The following is a 19,654-nucleotide window of genomic DNA, read 5'->3' as shown; positions in this document are numbered from 1 at the left end:
CATTTCACCAGCGTTAACCTTACAGCAATAGCAACTCTTCAACATCCTCACTGTAGACCCTTCCCTTCATTTAACCAGTTTCACTCAACGGCCCAACAACGAGGTGCGTGAGCTTTAGCATTTCGAAAATTTCTGCCCTTGGTGGTAATTCCGATAGCATTTTAACACCTTATCGCATTTGCGATTCAAATCAGGGCTTTTTCAAAGTGGGTGGGATTTTTACTGCCCCTTTCGCTGCTGGCGGGTGCTATCCACGTTAAGTAACCCCAGTAGCGAGATTTGATTATTGCTTCCGATTAATAAATCATCACTGGCAATAGCCGGGACGAGCGTCCCCTTCCCCCTGGAACGTTTAGCCAGAAAACTGACAAATTAAACACTTGCCATTTTCAGCAGTCCTGTTGGGTCTGTTGGTCGACCCACGCTACATGGGAATTTTAGACCCGGTAGTAAATTATCAGTAGTTAACGCTTCAGCTGTTGGGACGGATGAACGGTCGAATTAAATACACATTTTAAGGGATAAACGGATGTACAGTGGAATAGTTTCGTTACACTAGTTCCATACCGCAGATGCCAAGCGGACAGATGGGCAATTGTTATCGGCTGACACTTGCGAGAGAGAGAGAATAGATATTACTGACATGATTTATGGCTCTTCGGGTAATGGTAATGGTATCACATTAGGAGTGTCATGTTTATTGGGAAGAAAAATTAAATAAATTTTGTATATTTCCCCTTCTTTTTTTGGTAATCCACAGTTTTGTCGCAATACAGAAATAAATTTTTATTCTTCCAGTCATCGTTATGTCTTCTCTTCTCCCTATCGATTCGATCCACTGTTCATGTTGTACCTAAAGCATGGTTCGACATCGAGAATTCCCTTCATTATTTATATCGCTACTAATTTAATGAATCCTGCTGAAATGTGTCCCGAACCGACAGCTTGCAGACAGCAGTTGAGTATGTTGCGGTCTAGACCCCAACATGCGCACTACGACAGTTTGGATAGATCATAAATTTTATTTTGCTTGAATTTGGGATGGTGGTACACAAGATAGGCAGGAATCTACGCTGCACTGACAAGAACTGCAGGAACACCAACATCCAATTTGGAAATTGATTTCGCTAATTGAAAAGTTTCCCTCTCGGTTTCCTGAGTGGTTTTGCTCGTAAGTGGTTCACAACATAATTAAATATTTATTGTGTATAAGAGGATTATAGGTGTATCTAATGATTGCTACTGAATGTTAATTATCTTCGAATCCGAATATGTTTATCAAAAAGGTATTTTTATGCTTTTTTGTAACATCCGGTTATAGCCTGCGAATCGATATTGATTGCCGGCTTGGAAGCATGTATTCGCAGCCGTTGAAAATTCACCATTACATCGTGAAAAAACATCGCAAACTGACATTGATTGCTTCTCGCGGGACTGAATGGCTTTCAAACACGAGAGAGAGAAAAAAAACCTGAATACATAAAACACGCCAGACCGGCGATGCTCCTGTTTTGGAGCTGTTGTGTTGTAGTCTCAAGAGACCATTCGCGTTGCTAATGACCACATTTTCATAAAAATAAAATTCACATTTTCCCAAATTTGCTTCGAAGCATATTTACGACGCTGAGGTGGTCGAATCGAACCGCGTGCAGCAACGTCAACAACAAACCAAAAGCAGCAATAACGAATAATCATGACAAATGATACACCACATCGTTCAGCTCCCTCAGCGTTCTTCCAAGTTCAATCCGGTTCGAGAATGGCGGTTCTGAAGTGGTGGCTCACGGTGGGAGTAGAAAAGCAACAAACATCAATAAAACATAACAACAATCGTTTTACTTCTGTTTTCCACCGATGTCCCGTGGTATCGCGAAAACCATCCCCATAGTTATCGTCCTCTTTGTCGCGTCGTCGTCGTCGCCGTATGCCACCGGAGAAACCATTACCGCAATGTCGCTAATGCCAACAACAGCCCCAACATCACCAGCCAGCATAAAGCCATAAACGGTGTGTTCATTGTTATTGATGTTTTGCATGTCGCGAGGTAAGTGGATTGTGGCGATAGCCCCAGCAGTGAAATTCGATTCAAATATGCTTTATTCTGTCATGTCCGACTGGGCGGGTGACGCCGTTCCCGGAACAATTTGGATAGGGAAAAGTTGTAATAGGAATAGTTCCAAGAACAGCTGGAGGGAGCGGAGGTTTTCCAATTTTATAGATAATGGAAAACCTTCGAGAGTTTTGCTAACGAGATAGAAAAGAGGGTATTGAGCGTCTCCAAACCTAGACCTAAACACTGCAAGACGAATTTGATAGTGTCATAAAACGTATCATGAATTGGAAAACAGGTAATTCTAATAACCCTCAAAACCGTTCTCGCTTTCTTTTAATTGTACATAATAACCTTCTACTGTACAACCGCAAGATGAATAGAAATGGAAAACTAACAATTTGGGGTGAAAGCTGTGCAAAAAAGTTGTGTCAATCGTTGGAGGAAGCGTTTACGGTTATGTCTTTTTCTTTTGAAGTGGGTGCTAAAAATGGAAATTGCTTCTGTAAAGTTCGAAAAGTTTATGGGAGGCGGTTTCGCGTGAACATTAGCTCGTCTTCGCTCGGCCAATAAAACGAGCCAGTGATTTCCGTTCTACACTCAATGTAAAATGTCTTGAAATATTTTTAAATGTTGTTTCTCTCGCTTTTTGTTTCATTCTAGTCTCTACACCAGAGCAAAACGATGGAAGGTTGCTCGGCGCCGCTGGTTGTGAAGTTTGCCGACACCCAGAAGGACAAGGACGCCAAACGGATGCAGCAGATGCACTCGAACCTGTGGAACATTACCGGCATCAATCAACCGATTACGCAGTCGGTAACGCCGCTGACGGCACCGGCCACCGGTCACCATCCGAACCCGCCGCAGCAGCAGACGCCGTTCCTAGCGGCCGACGCCATCTCGCCGGCCTCGCTGACACTGCTACAGCAGCTACAGGCGGTCGCCCAGCAGCAACAATTTCTGCAAGGTGGGTAGAGATTAGATCTAGACGAAACTTTTCAGTTACTGTCACTTCCTCAATTTCTTCATGCTTGGCAACTTACCATCTATTAACACAATTTGGGCTCAAATCGTCCCCTTAATGCTTGAACTATATAACTCGAAATTCGTCGATTTTGAGTTAAGTATGCCATCATATTTCTAGAGAAACATTTCAAAAGGTTTTATCTGCTTTGATCGATTTTTGATCGATCATTTTCATTAATTCACCATAACTTATAAAACACCTTTTATGACACGTTATTTGCACATGTTGATAGCAGGGGATCACTCTAGCCTTCTGAACGAAAACGACGCTTGGGAGAGTTACAAAAGCTGAACCATTACTAAAATGACAAGACGCTCCGGAAAAATGATGAAAGCAGATAGGACCTTTCGGAATGTTTAGCTAGATTTACCGCGTCGAGCTCTATAACAAATGCATAACTCGTTGAATTACGATAACAAGAAAAAATGTTATTCATCAATTACAAAATTTGATATCTCAACATTTAACGAGTGTTTTTTGTGCTAAAACTAGATATCTTCGCTATTTGTTGATATTTTCGTTGGTATAACAAGCCTGAAATGATATGGCATTTTAATCGTCATCACCAAAATAAGTAAAATTTTCAAACTCGTTTTTCTCAACACGTCAATTTTCAAGTTATCTAGCTCTAGCATTAATGGGATGAAATGTCCCTCAAAGAGCTTGTGAAGACAGCAAAAGCTGTTTAGTTACTGAACGTTTACAGATATAGATCTTTTCACCTAATTTCATGCTATCTGTGGTTTTAAGATGGTATAAGCATTTCTTCGTAGTTTAGAACTGCATCTGTGATGATTTTCTCTTTTGTTTTTTTCTTGATTTTAGAGACGTTTTTTTTGTTCATTTTAAATATAATCGAGAAAAACAGTTTTTAATAACAAGAAAAAAAATCATCATAGATGAAGTTCTTAATTCAAAAGTAAAATTTGATAATTTTTTGGCCATTGGGATCGAGCTCAATTTGGCATCACTTTCTTACATTAGCTTTACTGGTTTTCCGAAACGTTCATTCATGAGCCTTATATGCGGTTTGTTTCTTGTATAACTTTTCTTATCATTAGAGGCGACATCGAACTTAATTTGGGATTATTTCTTCCTTCAATTTTTTCTTGCCTTCAGAAGCATTTTTTATTATTCTGAGCCGCCCAATTTAAGATCGTTTTTTGCCTTTACGAACTAATTTCATTTTTTGTCATAATTGACTTACATTTTAAGTTAAGTAAAACGGGCAATGTATGTAGTTTCGCGGGAATGCGAAGATGAACGGGAATAGAAGGTGTGACTAGACTTAGAAAAAAAAAATTCCCTCGTCCAGATTTCCCGTCTGGACGAGGAAAATTTTTTTCTAAGTCTAGTCACACCTTCTATTACCGTTTTTTGCCGTTTTTTATGTTACCCTGCTTAATTCGGGATCATTTTCTTACTGACCTTTACTAATATTTGTAAGCATTTCATCGCTGATTTTGAATTTTCATTTATATGATAATTTTTTTTATCCTTATTAACATTAGGGTCTTAAAGCGTTTTTCATGATTTTTTTCTTGTTGATTTTTCTTGCGAAACGTTTTTTTTCTCGATTCTGAGCCGAACCTAACTCATCGTGTTTTCGCGACTCTGAGCATAGTTTAGTGTCATTTTACTTTTTGGTCTTTCGTAGCGTTGTATCGCGTTTATGAGATTAACTGATTTTTGCTTGTCCTAAGAAATGATTTCGTCGATTCTATATTCTTTGATTTGGGATCATTTTTCTTTTGTCTTTTTTGGCCTCCGGAAGCGGGGGTTTTCCTTTTTTTAACCTAATTTGGGATTCTTTTTTTACCGTTTTGCCTCTTCTGGACTTTTAAAGCGTGGTTTCAGACTGTAAGCTCAATTTGGGATTAGTTTATTGTATTTTTTTTGCCTTTTCTGGCTTTCAGAAGTGCGTTTTTCCAAACTCTGAGCTCAATTTGAACTATTTTTTGTGCTTCCTGGCAGGCTTCTTCCGTTTTGCCCAAATTTCCTTTTCTACCTGCCAAACCTCTTGGAGAACTAGGCTTTCTCTCACACAGAGTAAGTAATTACCCACATTTAGGCGTAAAGTATTTCAGTTGCAGAGTTCCTTTTCACTCTTTATCATCACGTGTTAGGGGTAAACATTTATTTGCTCTCTCAGTTTAAGAGGGAGTAGTTTTCGTTAGCTTCTCCTTTACTAGAAGAGAAGTTGGCCAAATATCAAAACATTTAGGTTCACATTGAAGCCACATCCTAACCGTTTTCGAATTTAATATTATAGGAAGATTCACAACTCACCATAGGTGCGTATTCTGCAGAAATTTCGATTTTATACTGTTTTTGCCGCACCCCAGAGCGATGAGAACGGTAACGCAATGCTCAGTTGATCTCCGAGCAATTTATTTCATTTATCTTGCGTGCGCGGATGAGCAATTTACAAGAGTTTCACTCGATTTTTGCTCTGTCAAACTAGGAGCGTTTTTTCGTCAGAGAAACTATTATTCTACGCTCTCTCTGCAGCAGATGGTGTGATGCACATTGAATGTAAGCTCGGAGTTGTTAAGAGGGAAGAAAACTTTTTCTCTTTAAGATGAAGATGAGCAAACCAAAGCCTGCTTCCTGGTCTTTCGAAATCTTTCCACTCGACTGTGAACATGTTTGGAATAATTTAATTTTGGATTTTCTGCTTGTTAGTCTTTTCTGGTCTTTTAAATCGTTTTTTATGGCCCAGTTTTTAATTCTGTACCATTTCCTTGGTCTTTAGATGCTTGTTTTTTCGCAATGCTAAGCGTAATCAGAAATCATTATAGCTTTTGATTGTCACTGATCTTCAGAAGCTTTTCTTCGTGATTCTTAACCTAATTGGGGATTATTTGAGGTCTTATTTCTTATCATCCTTATTTGCATCGGGATCAGTACTCTTTGATCCTTTGTAAAAAAATTTCGAACGCTTTTGCTGTCCGCGTTTTTTCCTTTTTTGCAGAGTCGCCAATTGAGAAATATCCTGCTACGTGGTGTGGTGCTTGTCTTCCCCCTAGTAACTGTAACGTGTAATATGCTTTAGGTCGATGCAATCCCCGAAGGCTCAGATCAGAGTATCAGGTTTCAATTGGTTGTTTCTCTAGAAAGTTTATTGTGAGGGACTTATTTCATCAAGTTTAAGAAAGTCAACAATATATTCTAGAATTCAACGGGGAGAAAGGGTAAAAGGAGAGCCTGAGAAAAAGCCCATGCTTTCATGGAGTCCTTTGACATCTAATGACCTTATTCTACTACGATTCGAACTAATGGTCATCCTCTTGTCAAAGCTGATTCTGTAAACTTGTGACCTCCGAAGCATTAGATTCTGTTTTCTTGGATTTTCCCAATTATTATATTTACCCAATTCTAAGCTAAATGTGGGATTTTTTTTTAAACTTTACTGACTTTCAGAAGTAGTGACAAAACTGGCAGCAAGGTTTCGCTGCTACCCGGAACTTTGGGAAAAGGAGTCATCGGATCGTTCTACACTAAATAAGGGGTATTTTGTTTGTTTTGAAATGGCGTTTGAAGAAGATTGAAAAAAACAAAAACTCGTGAAACAAAAAATCGAAGAGTTTTATATACTTACAATATTTACTATAAAAACCACACACACTCGTACGTGGCCTCTACAACCTTCGCATTGATTGTTGGTTTAACTCGGTTTTTGAAAATGAAAATATAATAACTTCTGTTTTTCTTTTAAGTAAACCACGTGCATTGTGCGTGGCCCCAGCAGCTTTTCGATGGTATGCTGGTTTGAGTCGGGTTCACAATGTAATATGTTGCCTTTTAAACTAAGATATACCACACACAGACACACACACACACACTTACACACACCCTCTTACACACACCCACACCCACCCCCACACACACACCCACACACACACACCCACACACACACACACACACACACACACACACACACACACAAACACACACACAGAGAGAGACACATCCACACACAGACACACACACATATATATACACACACAGACACACACACACACACATATATATATATACACACACAGACACACACACACACACACACAGACACACACACAGACACACACACACACACAGACACCCACACACACAGACACCCACAGACACACACACACAGACACACACACACAGACACACACACACACACACAGACACACACACAGACACACACACAGACACACACACACAGACACACACACAGAGAGACACACAGAGAGACACACACACACACACACACACACCTGTGCGTAGCCTCAAAAGCAATCTTACTGTCTTGATTAAAACCTCAAGTGTCCAAATGTTTGGTTCTGTTGAAAAAACCCTAAAATGCTTCGTTTCGAGTTATCTAGTTCTAGCTATAACACACACACACACACACACACACACACACACACACCTGTGCGTGGCCTCAAAAGCATTCTTATTGTCTTGATTTAACCCTCAAGTGTCCAAATATTTGATTCTGTTGAAAAACTCTAAATGCTTGGCCTTTGTGCAGCTTATTTTGAGAGCATTCTTTATACGATCGTTTTTTCAATGGCTTGAAAAGCGTTTTCCCGGGTTTGAACCTATTTTGAGATGCGTTTATTTTCGTAATGCCGAACTTAGCTTGGGATCATTTCATAATTTTTTTTTCGTTGAACCGATACAAATTTTATTTTTAATATATGTCTTCAAATCTCCCAGATGGTCTCGAGATACGATGCTGGCTCGAGTTTCGGCTCGGGAGAGACCGCAATTGTCCTGTACACTAAACAGTCGGCTGCGAAGTCTGTGTAGAAGGTCAAATTCCGAATCGGAATGTAGCACCAGGGCTTTGCTTTGCTTCAAACGTATTAAAAATCTTGAATATTAGAAGGGGAAGAAAAAAACAAGCTCAGGTCGTTTCGGTAATATTATTGGTTTTTCGACAGCGTATATGCTTTACTTATCAACCAAAAAGTCCAGTGACAGTAAAAGTGTCATCAAAAGCCAAAAAATAATTTTCATGATAAAGTGTTATTTTTTAACATTTATTTCAATACAAGTTTCAAACATCGTAACTTACATACACATTTTTATAAAAAAAAATTTAATTGTTTTCTTTTCGTCGATATTTATTTATCGCCCTCCTCCTTTGCTAACTTTGATTACCTTGGACATAAAAAGCATTCTAAACTTGGATCAGCCTTATTGACCTTCGAAGAGTTTGCGCAGTTCTAATTAGTTTGGATAATTATCCCTTTGATTTTTCTTGTCATGACATCATTTTTCTTCGAATTTGAGCTTGTCTTTTGCTCATTTTTTGCATGACCTTTTTTCGCCGTTTGTGGTCTGTATGGGGTTTTATCCTCGCAATTGTGAGCCTAATTTGGAATCATTTTGTTGTAAGATTTTTCATTCTATTGAATTTTATTGGATCTTTTCTCGCATTAAGAAGCGTTTTCCCCGATTCTGAGTGGATTTCGAAGGATTGTTTTCTTCTTTTATGTTTTCTAGCCTGTATGAACTTTGTGTTGGATAATTTTTGTTTCTGCTCTTTTCTGTCATCAATTTTTTTTTTCATTCTGTGCCAAACACGCATCAGCATCGGTTGTGTTTCGAATTCGCTCCGATAGAATTCAAAACGTTTGCACAAGTGCTGGCATTCTTTGACCGGGCCCGGTGTCTTTTGTTTAGATTGCTGCTTCGCATTCAAGGTCAAGTGCCTTTGTGTAACTTTGTCGCTTTGTAGCTGCCTGCTGTCGAACGATTTGGTGGTGAGTGCAGTGTACTCCTGTGGACGTTTATCCAACACGAAGGAGAAAAGGAAAGGAAAGGAAGGTACGTGCTTCTTGTCTGTCCCATCGGCGCGCTAGTATTAGCGCGATGGATGTAGATCCCCCACCTCCCGCACCTCCATCCTCGAATCCCCCGACCCTGTCCCTCCTGCCCCTCCTTCTACTGTTAATTCTTCAGCTCCCTCACGTGTCAGGTTGTATCCAGACGGATCGACGCTTCCAGTGGCAGTTTACCTCAGGCCTAAAGCAGGGCCGAAATCGAAATCATTGAACATATTACAGATTTCGAAAGACCTGACGTCACACTATAAAGCTGTGACTGAAATTTCTAAAATCAGGCCGAACAAGCTCCGTGTCGTGGTCAATGACCTTAAAGAGGCCAACGATATAGCTTGCTCCGAGCTCTTTACACGGGAATACCGTGTCTATGTACCCGCTAGAGATGTGGAGATCGACGGTGTCGTGACCGATTCGAGTCTTTCCGTGGAGTGTATATTGAAAAGTGCTAAAGGGTGCTTCAAGAACAGCACATGTCCCGATGTAAAGGTGCTCGACTGCAAGCAATTGCGGTCGGTATCGCTCGTCGGTGACAAAAAAGTTTACACTCCGTCAGACTCGTTTCGAATTACGTTCGCCGGGTCTGCACTACCAAGCCACATCTCGATCCACCGGGTTCGTCTCCCTATGAGGCTCTACGTACCCCGCGTCATGAACTGCCTGAATTGAAAGCAGTTAGGCCATACAGCCGCCTACTGCTGCAATAAGGCACGTTGTGGCAAGTGTGGGGAGTCTCATGCGGACGATTCTTGCAATGTTAACGCTGAAAAGTGCATTCACTGCGGGACAAATCTGCATGAGCTCTCGACATGTGCGGTGTACATGCAGCGCAGGGATAAAATAAAACGGTCTCTCAAAGAGCGTTCAAAGCGTTCCTACGCTGACATGCTGAAGAAGACCGTTACCACTTCTCCCGTTACTTCGAACCCCTTCGATCTGTTGTCCTCTGATGAAACCGATTCTGACGATTCACCAGCGGGAACATCTTACGCCAATCCTGGGGAGTCTAGAAAGAGGAAAAATATTCCCTCTCCTAAACTTCCCCGAAAAGGTCCAAAGATTTTCCAAAGTGAAATGAATGGTACAAACAAACCTAAAAGTGCAGCGGAAAAACCGAAGCAAACTCCTCCTGGGCTTGCAAATTTAAAGTCCCAGAAGGAGTTCCCAGCACTTCCTGGAACATCTAAAACCCCAGTTGTTCCTTTTGCACATCCAGCTGAAAAATCAAATGCTGGACTGGTGAAATTTTCTGACATTGTGGACTGGATTTTTGAAACTTTCAATGTACCCGATCCAATAAAAGTTTTTCTTACAGCATTCCTCCCAACAGTTAGAACATTTTTGAAGCAGTTGACTGCTCAATGGCTTCTCCTTGCAGCGATCGTATCCTTCGATGCCTAATTCATCTGCTAATCTGAAGGATTCTATCTCTGTCTTACAGTGGAATAGTAGAAGTATTTTACCAAAAATTGATTCGTTTAAAGTTTTGATAAATAAAAACAAATGCGATGCATTTTCCCTTTGTGAAACTTGGCTTACTTCAAATATTGATCTCAACTTCCATGATTTTAATATTATTCGCCTTTATCGAGACACCCCATATGGAGGAGTACTTTTAGGGATTAAAAAGTGCTATTCTTTCTATCGTATTACCCTCCTCGATTCCAGGCATCGAAGTTGTCGCATGTCAAATGACAATACAAGGTAAAGAGCTTTGTATTGCCTCAATATACATTCCTCCCAGAGCACAGATTGGGCAACGGCTGCTCTTTGATTTAATAGAACTTCTTCCCTCGCCACGTTTGATTTTGGGAGACTTCAACTCTCATGGTGTGGCTTGGGGCTCCCCTTACAATGATAACCGCTCCTCTTTAATCTATAACCTTTGCGATGACTTCGACATGACTATTTTAAACAACGGTGAAATGACACGTATCCCGAAACCTCCAGCGCGCCCAAGCGCTTTGGATCTATCCTTATGTTCGACGTCGCTACGGTTGGATTGCACATGGAAGGTAATCCTTGATCCTCACGGTAGCGACCATTTGCCTATTCTTATTTCAATTACTAACGGGTCAACTCGCATGCGACCAATTGACATTCCGTATGACCTCACACGGAATGTCGATTGGAAGTTATACGAGGAAACGATTTCCAAAGCGGTCGAGTCGATTCAATATCACCCACCACTTGAAGAATACAACCTCCTCGCGGGCTTGATTCTCGACGCCGCGTTGCAAGCCCAAACGAAGAAATATCCCGGCGTAACGATCAAAGAACGGCCTCCCACTCCGTGGTGGGACCAAGAGTGCTCCGATGTCTACACGCAAAGATCTGACGCGTTTTTGGCCTTCCAGAAGGGAGGTATACCCGAAGACTATATACGGTATTCGGAGCTTAATACCAAGCTTAAAAGCCTGGCTAAAGCAAAGAAACGCGGATATTGGCGTCGGTTCGTGAACGAGACGTCGAGGGAGACATCGATGAGCACTCTTTGGAACACAGCCCGAAGAATGCGGAATCGCGTAACGGTCAACGAAAGCGAGGAGTCTTCAAGTCGGTGGATATTTGATTTTGCCAGGAAAGTATGTCCGGACTCTGTTCCTGAGCAAAACATTGTTCGCGATGCGTCTCCGGGCCACGACGCGATAGAATCACCTTTTACGATGGTAGAATTTTATCCGGAAGTTGATGGGAAAAATGATACCCCGTCGTTTTGACCATTGGGTCGAATCAAATGGTCTACTATCAGATACTCAGTTTGGCTTCCGCCGATTGTCTTGCGTTGCTTTCAACAGATATTCAGCTGGCGTATGCTCGCAAAGAACAAATGGCGTCTGCGTTCTTGGACATGAAGGGGGCTTTTGGTTCCGTTTCTATTGACATTCTTTCGGGTAAACTTCACCGACAAGGATTTTCTCCAATTTTGAACAATTTTTTGCACAATTTGTTGTCCGAAAAGCACATGCATTTTACGCACGGCGATTTGGCAACTTTTCGCATTAGCTACATGGGTCTTCCCCAGGGCTCATGTTTAAGCCCCCTTCTTTACAACTTTTATGTAAATGACATCGACGAATGTCTGGCAAACTCATTCACGATAAGACAACTTGCAGACGACAGTGTAAACTCTGTTACAGGAGCCAAAGCTGCCGATTTGCAAGGACCATTGCAAGATACCTTGGGCAACTTGTCTGCTTGGGCTTTACAGCTAGGTATCGAATTCTCTCCGGAGAAGACTGAGATAGTAGTTTTTTCTAGGAAGCATGAACCTGCTCAGCTTCACAAATCAAACTGGAGCGAATACAATATCGTTGTTTGCGTATCGCCTTAGGTTGCATGCAATCGACCCATACGATGAGTTTGGAGGTCTTAGCTGGAGTTCTACCTTTGAAAACCCGCTTTTGGAGCCTGTCTTCTCGTATTCTAATCAAATGTGAGGTCTTGAACCGTCCTGTGATTGAAAATTTTGAAAGGTTAATCGAACTTAATTCTCAAACCCGTTTTATGACATTGTATTTCAATCACATGTCCCAAAATATCAATCCTTCTTCGAATATTCCAAATCGTTATCGTTAAATTATTGAATACTTCTAATTCTACTGTGTTTTTCGATACATCCATGATAGATGAAACCCGTGGAATCCCGGATCATTCACGCGTGCAGCAGATCCCCAAATTTTTTCCAATAAATATCGAAACATCACCTGCGACAATATGTTATACACTGACGGATCACTTATCAATTGGTCCACTGGCTTCGGTATCTTCAATAACAATTTAACCGTCTCCCATAAGCTCGATAATCCTGCTTCTGTTTACGTCGCAGAATTAGCTGCATTCAGTACACCCTAGGGATTATCGAAAAAATGCCCACGGACCATTATTTCATCTTTACGGACAGTCTCAGTTCCATTGAGGCTCTCCGATCGATGAAAGATGTTAAGCACTCTCCGTATTTCCTGGGGAAAATACGGGAACATCTGAGTGCTTTATCCGAAAAATCTTCTCAGATTACCTTAGTGTGGGTCCCTTCTCACTGCTCGATACCGGGCAATGAGAAAGCGGACTCTTTGGCTAAGGTGGGCGCAACAAACGGTGAAATTTATGAAAGACCAATTGCTTTTAATGAATTTTTCTCATTTGTACGTCAGAATACGATCATCAGTTGGCAAAATTCTTGGACCAGAGGGGAACTGGGAAGGTGGTTACATTCCATTATACCCAAGGTATCGACGAATCCGTGGTTCAAGGGGTTGGATGTAGGTCGAGATTTCATTTGCGTGATGTCTCGGCTTATGTCCAATCACTATAGATTTGATGCGCATCTCCGTCGTATTGGGCTCGGGGAAAGTGGTATCTGTGCCTGTGGTGAAGGTTATCACGACATAGAGCACGTTGTTTGGTCATGCCCTGTCCACCGTGACGCCAGGTCTAAATTAGTAGCTTCCCTTGAGGCCGGAGGTAGACGGCCAGCTGTACCTGTTCGTGATGTCTTGGCGAGCCGTGACATACCCTACATGACCCTTATATACGTTTTCCTAAAATCCATCCATGCCCCAGTCTAGTCCCGTTCCCCTCCGTCTACACCCAACAAAACGACAAGAACAAGTTTGAACCTTAAGCACAGATTTTGGAATCAGCAACTGCACCCCACTCGAATTCGCCACGACCTGGGAACCCGAGGCCTTCAGTGATATTTTGGCTCAGCGGCACATACCAAATGGCCACTTGAACACTAGCGAACAACAACAACGAACCATAACCAGCAACTAGACCCCGCACAATACCTCCAGGACCCTAAAATACAAACCTCTGCCCCAGCTCATGACATCGGCCATTCGAAGAGCATCAGACGACCATTCTACAAAAAAACAATGATTGAAAAATTCATGCTAGTTTTAAGTTAGACTTAATTTCAGCTCGTAGTCGGCAGCGAGGATAAAAAATTTGCTTTTAGTTTTTAAGTCACCAGATATAATTGGCGCCGTTAAACATTAAATTGTATTTGTGCCGTGTCAAATAAATGATATATGAGGAAAAAAAAATTTTTTTTTCGCAAGTCTGAATTCAACTTGGAATTTTTTTTCTTCTTCTTGGTATTAGAAGTATTTTGATCCCAATTATTAATCTTACTTAAGATTATTTTTCTTTTTGCCGTTTGCGTTGATACGTTTTTTTGCAATTCTGAGCCTAATATGAGATCATTTTATCTCTGACCTTTTCTTGGTCGTTAAGGGCGTTTTTTCGTAATCTTGATCTTGATTTAAAATCATTTTTTTTTTTCAGTTTAGTTTAATCAATTTTCAAGCCTTTTCTGGTCTTAAGATCTTCAGAACCCGAGCAGGAGAAAATATCATTATAATATCACATCCAGATATAAGACATCATTTTGATCTCAATGTGGTTTACATAGTTGGTAAAATAACAAAAAATAACACCAAAATATTGTACCTCCAAGACTATATGAATAACAAAGCTTGATATTTCATTAACAAACCAATAACTTGCATTAAATATCACAAAAATGACCGATTCAGATATTTTCAAGTTATTGAACACTATATAAATGCAAACTAAAAACATTATAAATAATCAATAACGAACAATTTTCACTTAAAAACTTACTTTTAATGAGATATTTTCAAAGCATCTGAAATAGCGAGATATGATATCAAAATTTTATAATATTTTCATATTCATGTATGAAACGTCAATATCTTTCGAATAACAGGATAAGTTCTTATAGCTTAATAGTTTAATGATTAGTTATGATTTGGTTATGCTCTCCTGCCCGGGAAGCATTTTCGCGATTTCCACCTCAATATGTAATATTACCTTCTGAGTACTATCGGGTAAAGCAAAATATCTCTAAAGGATGTCCACAGCAAATTACATCACGGAAGAAACACTGTAGAAAATTATCCATTGGGTATTTTCTTTCGAAAATTATAGTAACAGTAGCTTGGAGTGTATGGTTTACACTGTATTTTTATCGCTGACAGTTTATTGAAAATTACAAAAAATGGCGCCACTCGCGGAGGAATATCTCGAATTGATTTTGCACAAGCACCTAGAAACTCATCAATTTTCTCATCGGAACATCGGAAAACTACTCGGAATCGTGCTATCAATGGTGAGTCGTTTGATTAAACGTTACTACGAAACTCTGAGCATATAATAATGCGGTCAGAATGATGGTTCTATTAGTGTTTAGTCCTCATTCACATCACACATCCAACGAGTACGGAGTCGCTGACCTCGAGCTCTATGCTGAATATTATTTTTGCTGGACAAGGAATTCCTGAATTCCTGACTTCTCACTTCCTTGGAAGGTATCAATCTCTAAAGTAATAAAATGCTTTTAACATTTATATCAATGCAACAAACGATAAACGAAAACCTCATTAACAGCCGTCTGCAGGTCTGCATTTGCGACATTATCGGTTCTAACTTTCAAGTTCTGCTAAGTTTGTTGACATCTGGTTAAAGAATTTTCTTTTAATGAGATGGCATGAAATGAATTTTCTGATAACTGCGTTACCTCTATACATAATCCTACACAAAACTGGTGCAGCTATAAAGTCCCCTGGTAATGGACTCCAACATTCTCGCATAAACAAGGACTAGGTTTTATCGATTTTCTCGAAGTTAATCGATGCACTGTAGCCACTTTTCCAATGCCATCTCTGGTAGTTTAATCACCTTTTCGTGATCCAATTAAAAGCCACGGATCCGTTGCGGGCACACACAGGTTTGTGCTTGCTCTCCTGTGCTGTCGTGTTGGAATCGGCAACAAGCCGACAGAGGCGGCACCACTACTGGCTGGGCACGATTTGTCCATTAGAGCGTGTCCCTGCACCATCAGCAGCAGTGGGCGATAGAAATTTTCGGTATCAGATTGTCGGTGTTTGGAATTTGTGGACCGCGGCAGTTTCGTTTCGAGTGGGTATAGAAAATAGTCCTCGCGGTAAAGTGAGTGAGTACCAAACGTGAGTCGACGTTTTTGGAAACATAAATATTTACTTAAATGAGCTATATAGTTTTTTAGACTGTTCGTGCACTAATTATAGCACAATCGGTTCAATTTTTGGTCAATGCTGTGTTCAATTAGCATTCGTTACAGTTATCGATATGATTTTTTCGTTTCGGGTCCAATTTGCATCAAAAATTGATTGGAGCACCTTCATAAAATTTGAATAATTCTTACTAAAATGGCGAATAATAAACTATGACGGCAAATTACACAGAAAAGTTGTTAAACAGCCTAATCTTTCTGCTACCATGAATTTCGTTCGACTTGACTTTCTCATTTTGGGTGATACCCGTATTGGCTCTCATTTAGATTAGGCAAACAATTTGTTTTGCTTGTCACAGAAAGCGTTGAACTGTTACCGCCCTTTAATCGCATCTAACGCTTGTTTAACGTAATCCTCCTACAGTTTTCGTCCCTCCCACCGTTGCCTATCGAGTGGAGGAACAAATTGGCTTTTGGAAAACAAAAAAGCCATTACTCACCACCCGCTCGGCGTTGTTAATTGCATAACTTGCCAGCCGGACGAACGCTCCCCTTAAGTCGGCTGTTCCCTATCATGGGCGGGGGAAAGAAGAGATAGGAATTAGGAATGATTTACTACCATTGTAAACCGTTTGCTAAAGCTGACTTTTTTGGCATTCCCTCGATAGCCACTGGTTTATGAACACATTTTTTCCCGCTTCTTCTGATATGCGTTGACTCGAAGGTGACGCATACTGGTGACAAATTACACTAGAGTAAATCGTTAGCAGACCGCACATAGTGGCATCCATTCAGCTTTTTCACTAAGACCTTTTTCAACACAAAGAAGAATGCTTTTGGTTTGGTCTCAATGCACCAAAGGGATTCTGAGCAATGAATGATATATTGTTTAAAATTATTCGATCAGTCATTAGAAAAATATTTAGAACTACAACAGGTCACTGAATTTTAGGTGAAATTAAAGAGCATATAATAATGGTGTATACCATCGTTTGGGATAAGGGCAAATGCGGTCGGTCTGCCTTGATGAAGATGAATGAATGAGAAGGAAATGGAACAAACAGCTTACAGGTCATGTTTCCGTTGTGACAATGGCCACCAGTGACAGTCCCACACTACGCCATGGTTCGTTTGAACTTCCGCAACGTGTACAAGCGCGCCTTTATCGACAAGCAATTTATCTTATTTATTTACGCAAACCATCGTCCACTTTTGTCTTTTGCAGGTCTCGGTGCGCAGACTGATACGACGACGGCAGCAGCCGCGGCCGGACTGCTCAGCCCGCTGTCCATGCAGAACCTGGTAACGCTAGCGGCCATGACGCAGCCCTCGCTTCAGGCAGCCGCCGCCCAAACACCCAACGCAGCAACCTCACTGTGTAAGTACCTATATTCTGTGACCGGCCGGCAGTCGATATTTCTGCCCCCTTTTTTCAGTACACTAACCATTTCGCGAGTGACCTTTCTCCGTTAGGCTTCCCGGGTTGTTTTGTATCTCATATCTCGCAGCTCCGCACTGCGACGGTGTTCTGGACCGTGTCATTGCAGGGTTGATTAGGACGGTCGCTGGTTCCTTCCGCTCGGTTGCCCTGGGCAGGGTTGTTCTTTCCTGTGTGACGGTTTAGTTGAGTTTTCCTTTTTCACGCTGTAGGTGTTCACCGGAGCAAACCCCGGCGGTTTCGGGGGATAGCAAAAAAATAATGAACGCGCATCTTCGCGAAGATTTATTAGGTCATATTTTTTTTACTTGTTTCTGGACAATATAGTTTTATTTGAGGACGGTTTGTCTGCGCTCATTTTTATACTAGAGGGATTGTTATTTCGGAGCTGGGTAGCTTAAAGAATTCGGCTGTGGATGAGCAATCGGTATAAACGAGTAAAAGTTTATTGGAGATTAACCGCCATACAGGACACACGTAGATGTACAGCTTCGAGTCATAACCTAAAATTACGATCGCTGTAACCTAAAATAATAAAAATATATAATACAGGGTTGGCCGATTACTGACATCAGTGATAACAATGTTACTTCGAGTGAATTTTTGTTCCAGGAAAATGATTTTCGAATTCAACAAACCGTGTCAAACTTAATACCGGCGGGTTTAATCACGAAATCGTTTACAAAATTTCAAAAAAAACTGTATTCCAATGATGTTGAAGGAATCTATCAGTTATTTCCAATGAAAAACCTCATAGTGTTTAACTCTCTAGATGCATCCGTTGTTGAGTTATTTTCAATCAAAGCTTTGAGGGTAAAAAAATTAGATGGATAGTTTAGTTGTATTTTAGCATACACTTTATTTGAAATATTATAACTCAGTTGTATAATAAAACTGTTGAACCATGCGAAAAAAAAAACATTAAAAAGCCAATTTTCTAAGTTCAAGATAAACAATAAACTCGCATAGAAAAAAAAAAACTTTTTCATCGATAATTTTCAGTTGCAATTTGCCAACGTTTGATAAAGAGTTTAACATAGAGGAAAGTAAGATCTTAAAGCATTTTTGTTTTCAATTCCAAATGTTTTTTATTTAAAAAAAAATTGGGACTTAATTCTGAAGTTCGTCGAAATTGGATACGTCTATAAAGTTGATTACCGAGAGCTTTTAGATTTGGAATAATTACTAAAATCATATAACACTATTGAAAAAGAATAATTTTAGTTAGTTATAAGATGCCAGAAAAAATCGAAAATACTAATTTTGAAAGGTATTTGATTGTTACCTCACTAACTGGGCTTGAATGATGAACATTAGGTTCTGCAAGCTCAGTAAAATATCTGTTCTAACATCTATAAATCAGTCTCCTGTTCAGGTCAGGTCACGACCGGCAACGTCGGTCATTCGTCTCTATAAGCGATTGATATTCGGGAAAATTTATCAGTTATGGCCTATAGAGTATGAATAGAGTTTTAAAGGAATGGATTACTGGATCACATATCCTATAGTAAGCCAGCAAGCAGCAAAGGGTAAGCGAACTTGTGATTGGTTGAATGTACACGTTTTTCGACTCAACTTAGAATACGTGTAGTATTGAAAGGATATTCCAACTATTGCACCACAATCTTGGGCAATACATTGAGGCTTTTTTACGCGGAAGATGTGTTTTAAATTTGTATGGGACCGCGTAAAAATAGACTTTTTTTAGTTGACAATATAACGATGAAAAATGTCCTAACCCAGGGTGGCGAAACCCTGGAAAAAAACCTGGAAAATCAGGAAATGTCAGGGAATTCAATTTTCGATCAGGGAAATCAGGGAATATCAGGTAAACTGGAAAAAACTTTTTACTGTGACGCGATCCTTTTTAAACGGCTTTTCAGTGCTAAAACGATATTTTTTTTGCATAATAGTTTAATACGGAAACTCTACTGTTTGATTGAAGGATAAATTTAAGGGAATAATAGGGAAAATCAGGAAATTTAATTTTAGAAACTTTTTCGCCACACATTTGAACCTTGTCTGAATATGATGATGATTAATCTGCAGCCCACAATGCAATATTTTAAAATTCCTGTTTTTACACAAAAAAATGTTATGTTTTTTTGAAAACAGGTATATTTTCTGTGGACAAAAAGTGTAGTTTTGGTGTAGCAACCCTCCACGCCACACAACTAATAGTATGAAAGAACATAAAACCCTTTGAAATACTGAAGTGTGATCTAAAATGCCAGAACTTTGCACCAAAACGGCAATCTAAACGACAAAGGTGATCGATTTT

The 19,654-nt window shown here is 40.2% G+C and overlaps 1 protein-coding gene across 7 annotated transcripts in view; it reads left to right on the top strand.

Annotated features, from left to right (window-relative positions):
* Positions 1 to 19,654, top strand: part of LOC129732407 (CUGBP Elav-like family member 2) — a 575,258-nt gene that overhangs the window by 531,153 nt on the left and 24,451 nt on the right. For all 7 annotated transcript variants that reach the window (XM_055693269.1, XM_055693267.1, XM_055693266.1 and 4 more), the window contains 2 exons: positions 2,714 to 3,017; positions 17,161 to 17,313. In XM_055693269.1, the coding sequence (XP_055549244.1) occupies positions 2,714 to 3,017; positions 17,161 to 17,313 (457 nt within the window). The remainder of the gene's footprint in view (positions 1 to 2,713; positions 3,018 to 17,160; positions 17,314 to 19,654) is intronic.

This window comes from Wyeomyia smithii, chromosome 3, assembly GCF_029784165.1.
Source record: "Wyeomyia smithii strain HCP4-BCI-WySm-NY-G18 chromosome 3, ASM2978416v1, whole genome shotgun sequence".
Lineage (NCBI taxonomy): Eukaryota > Metazoa > Arthropoda > Insecta > Diptera > Culicidae > Wyeomyia > Wyeomyia smithii.
Note: the sequence above shows the minus strand (reverse complement) of the source record. Positions and strands in the feature narration are given on the sequence as shown.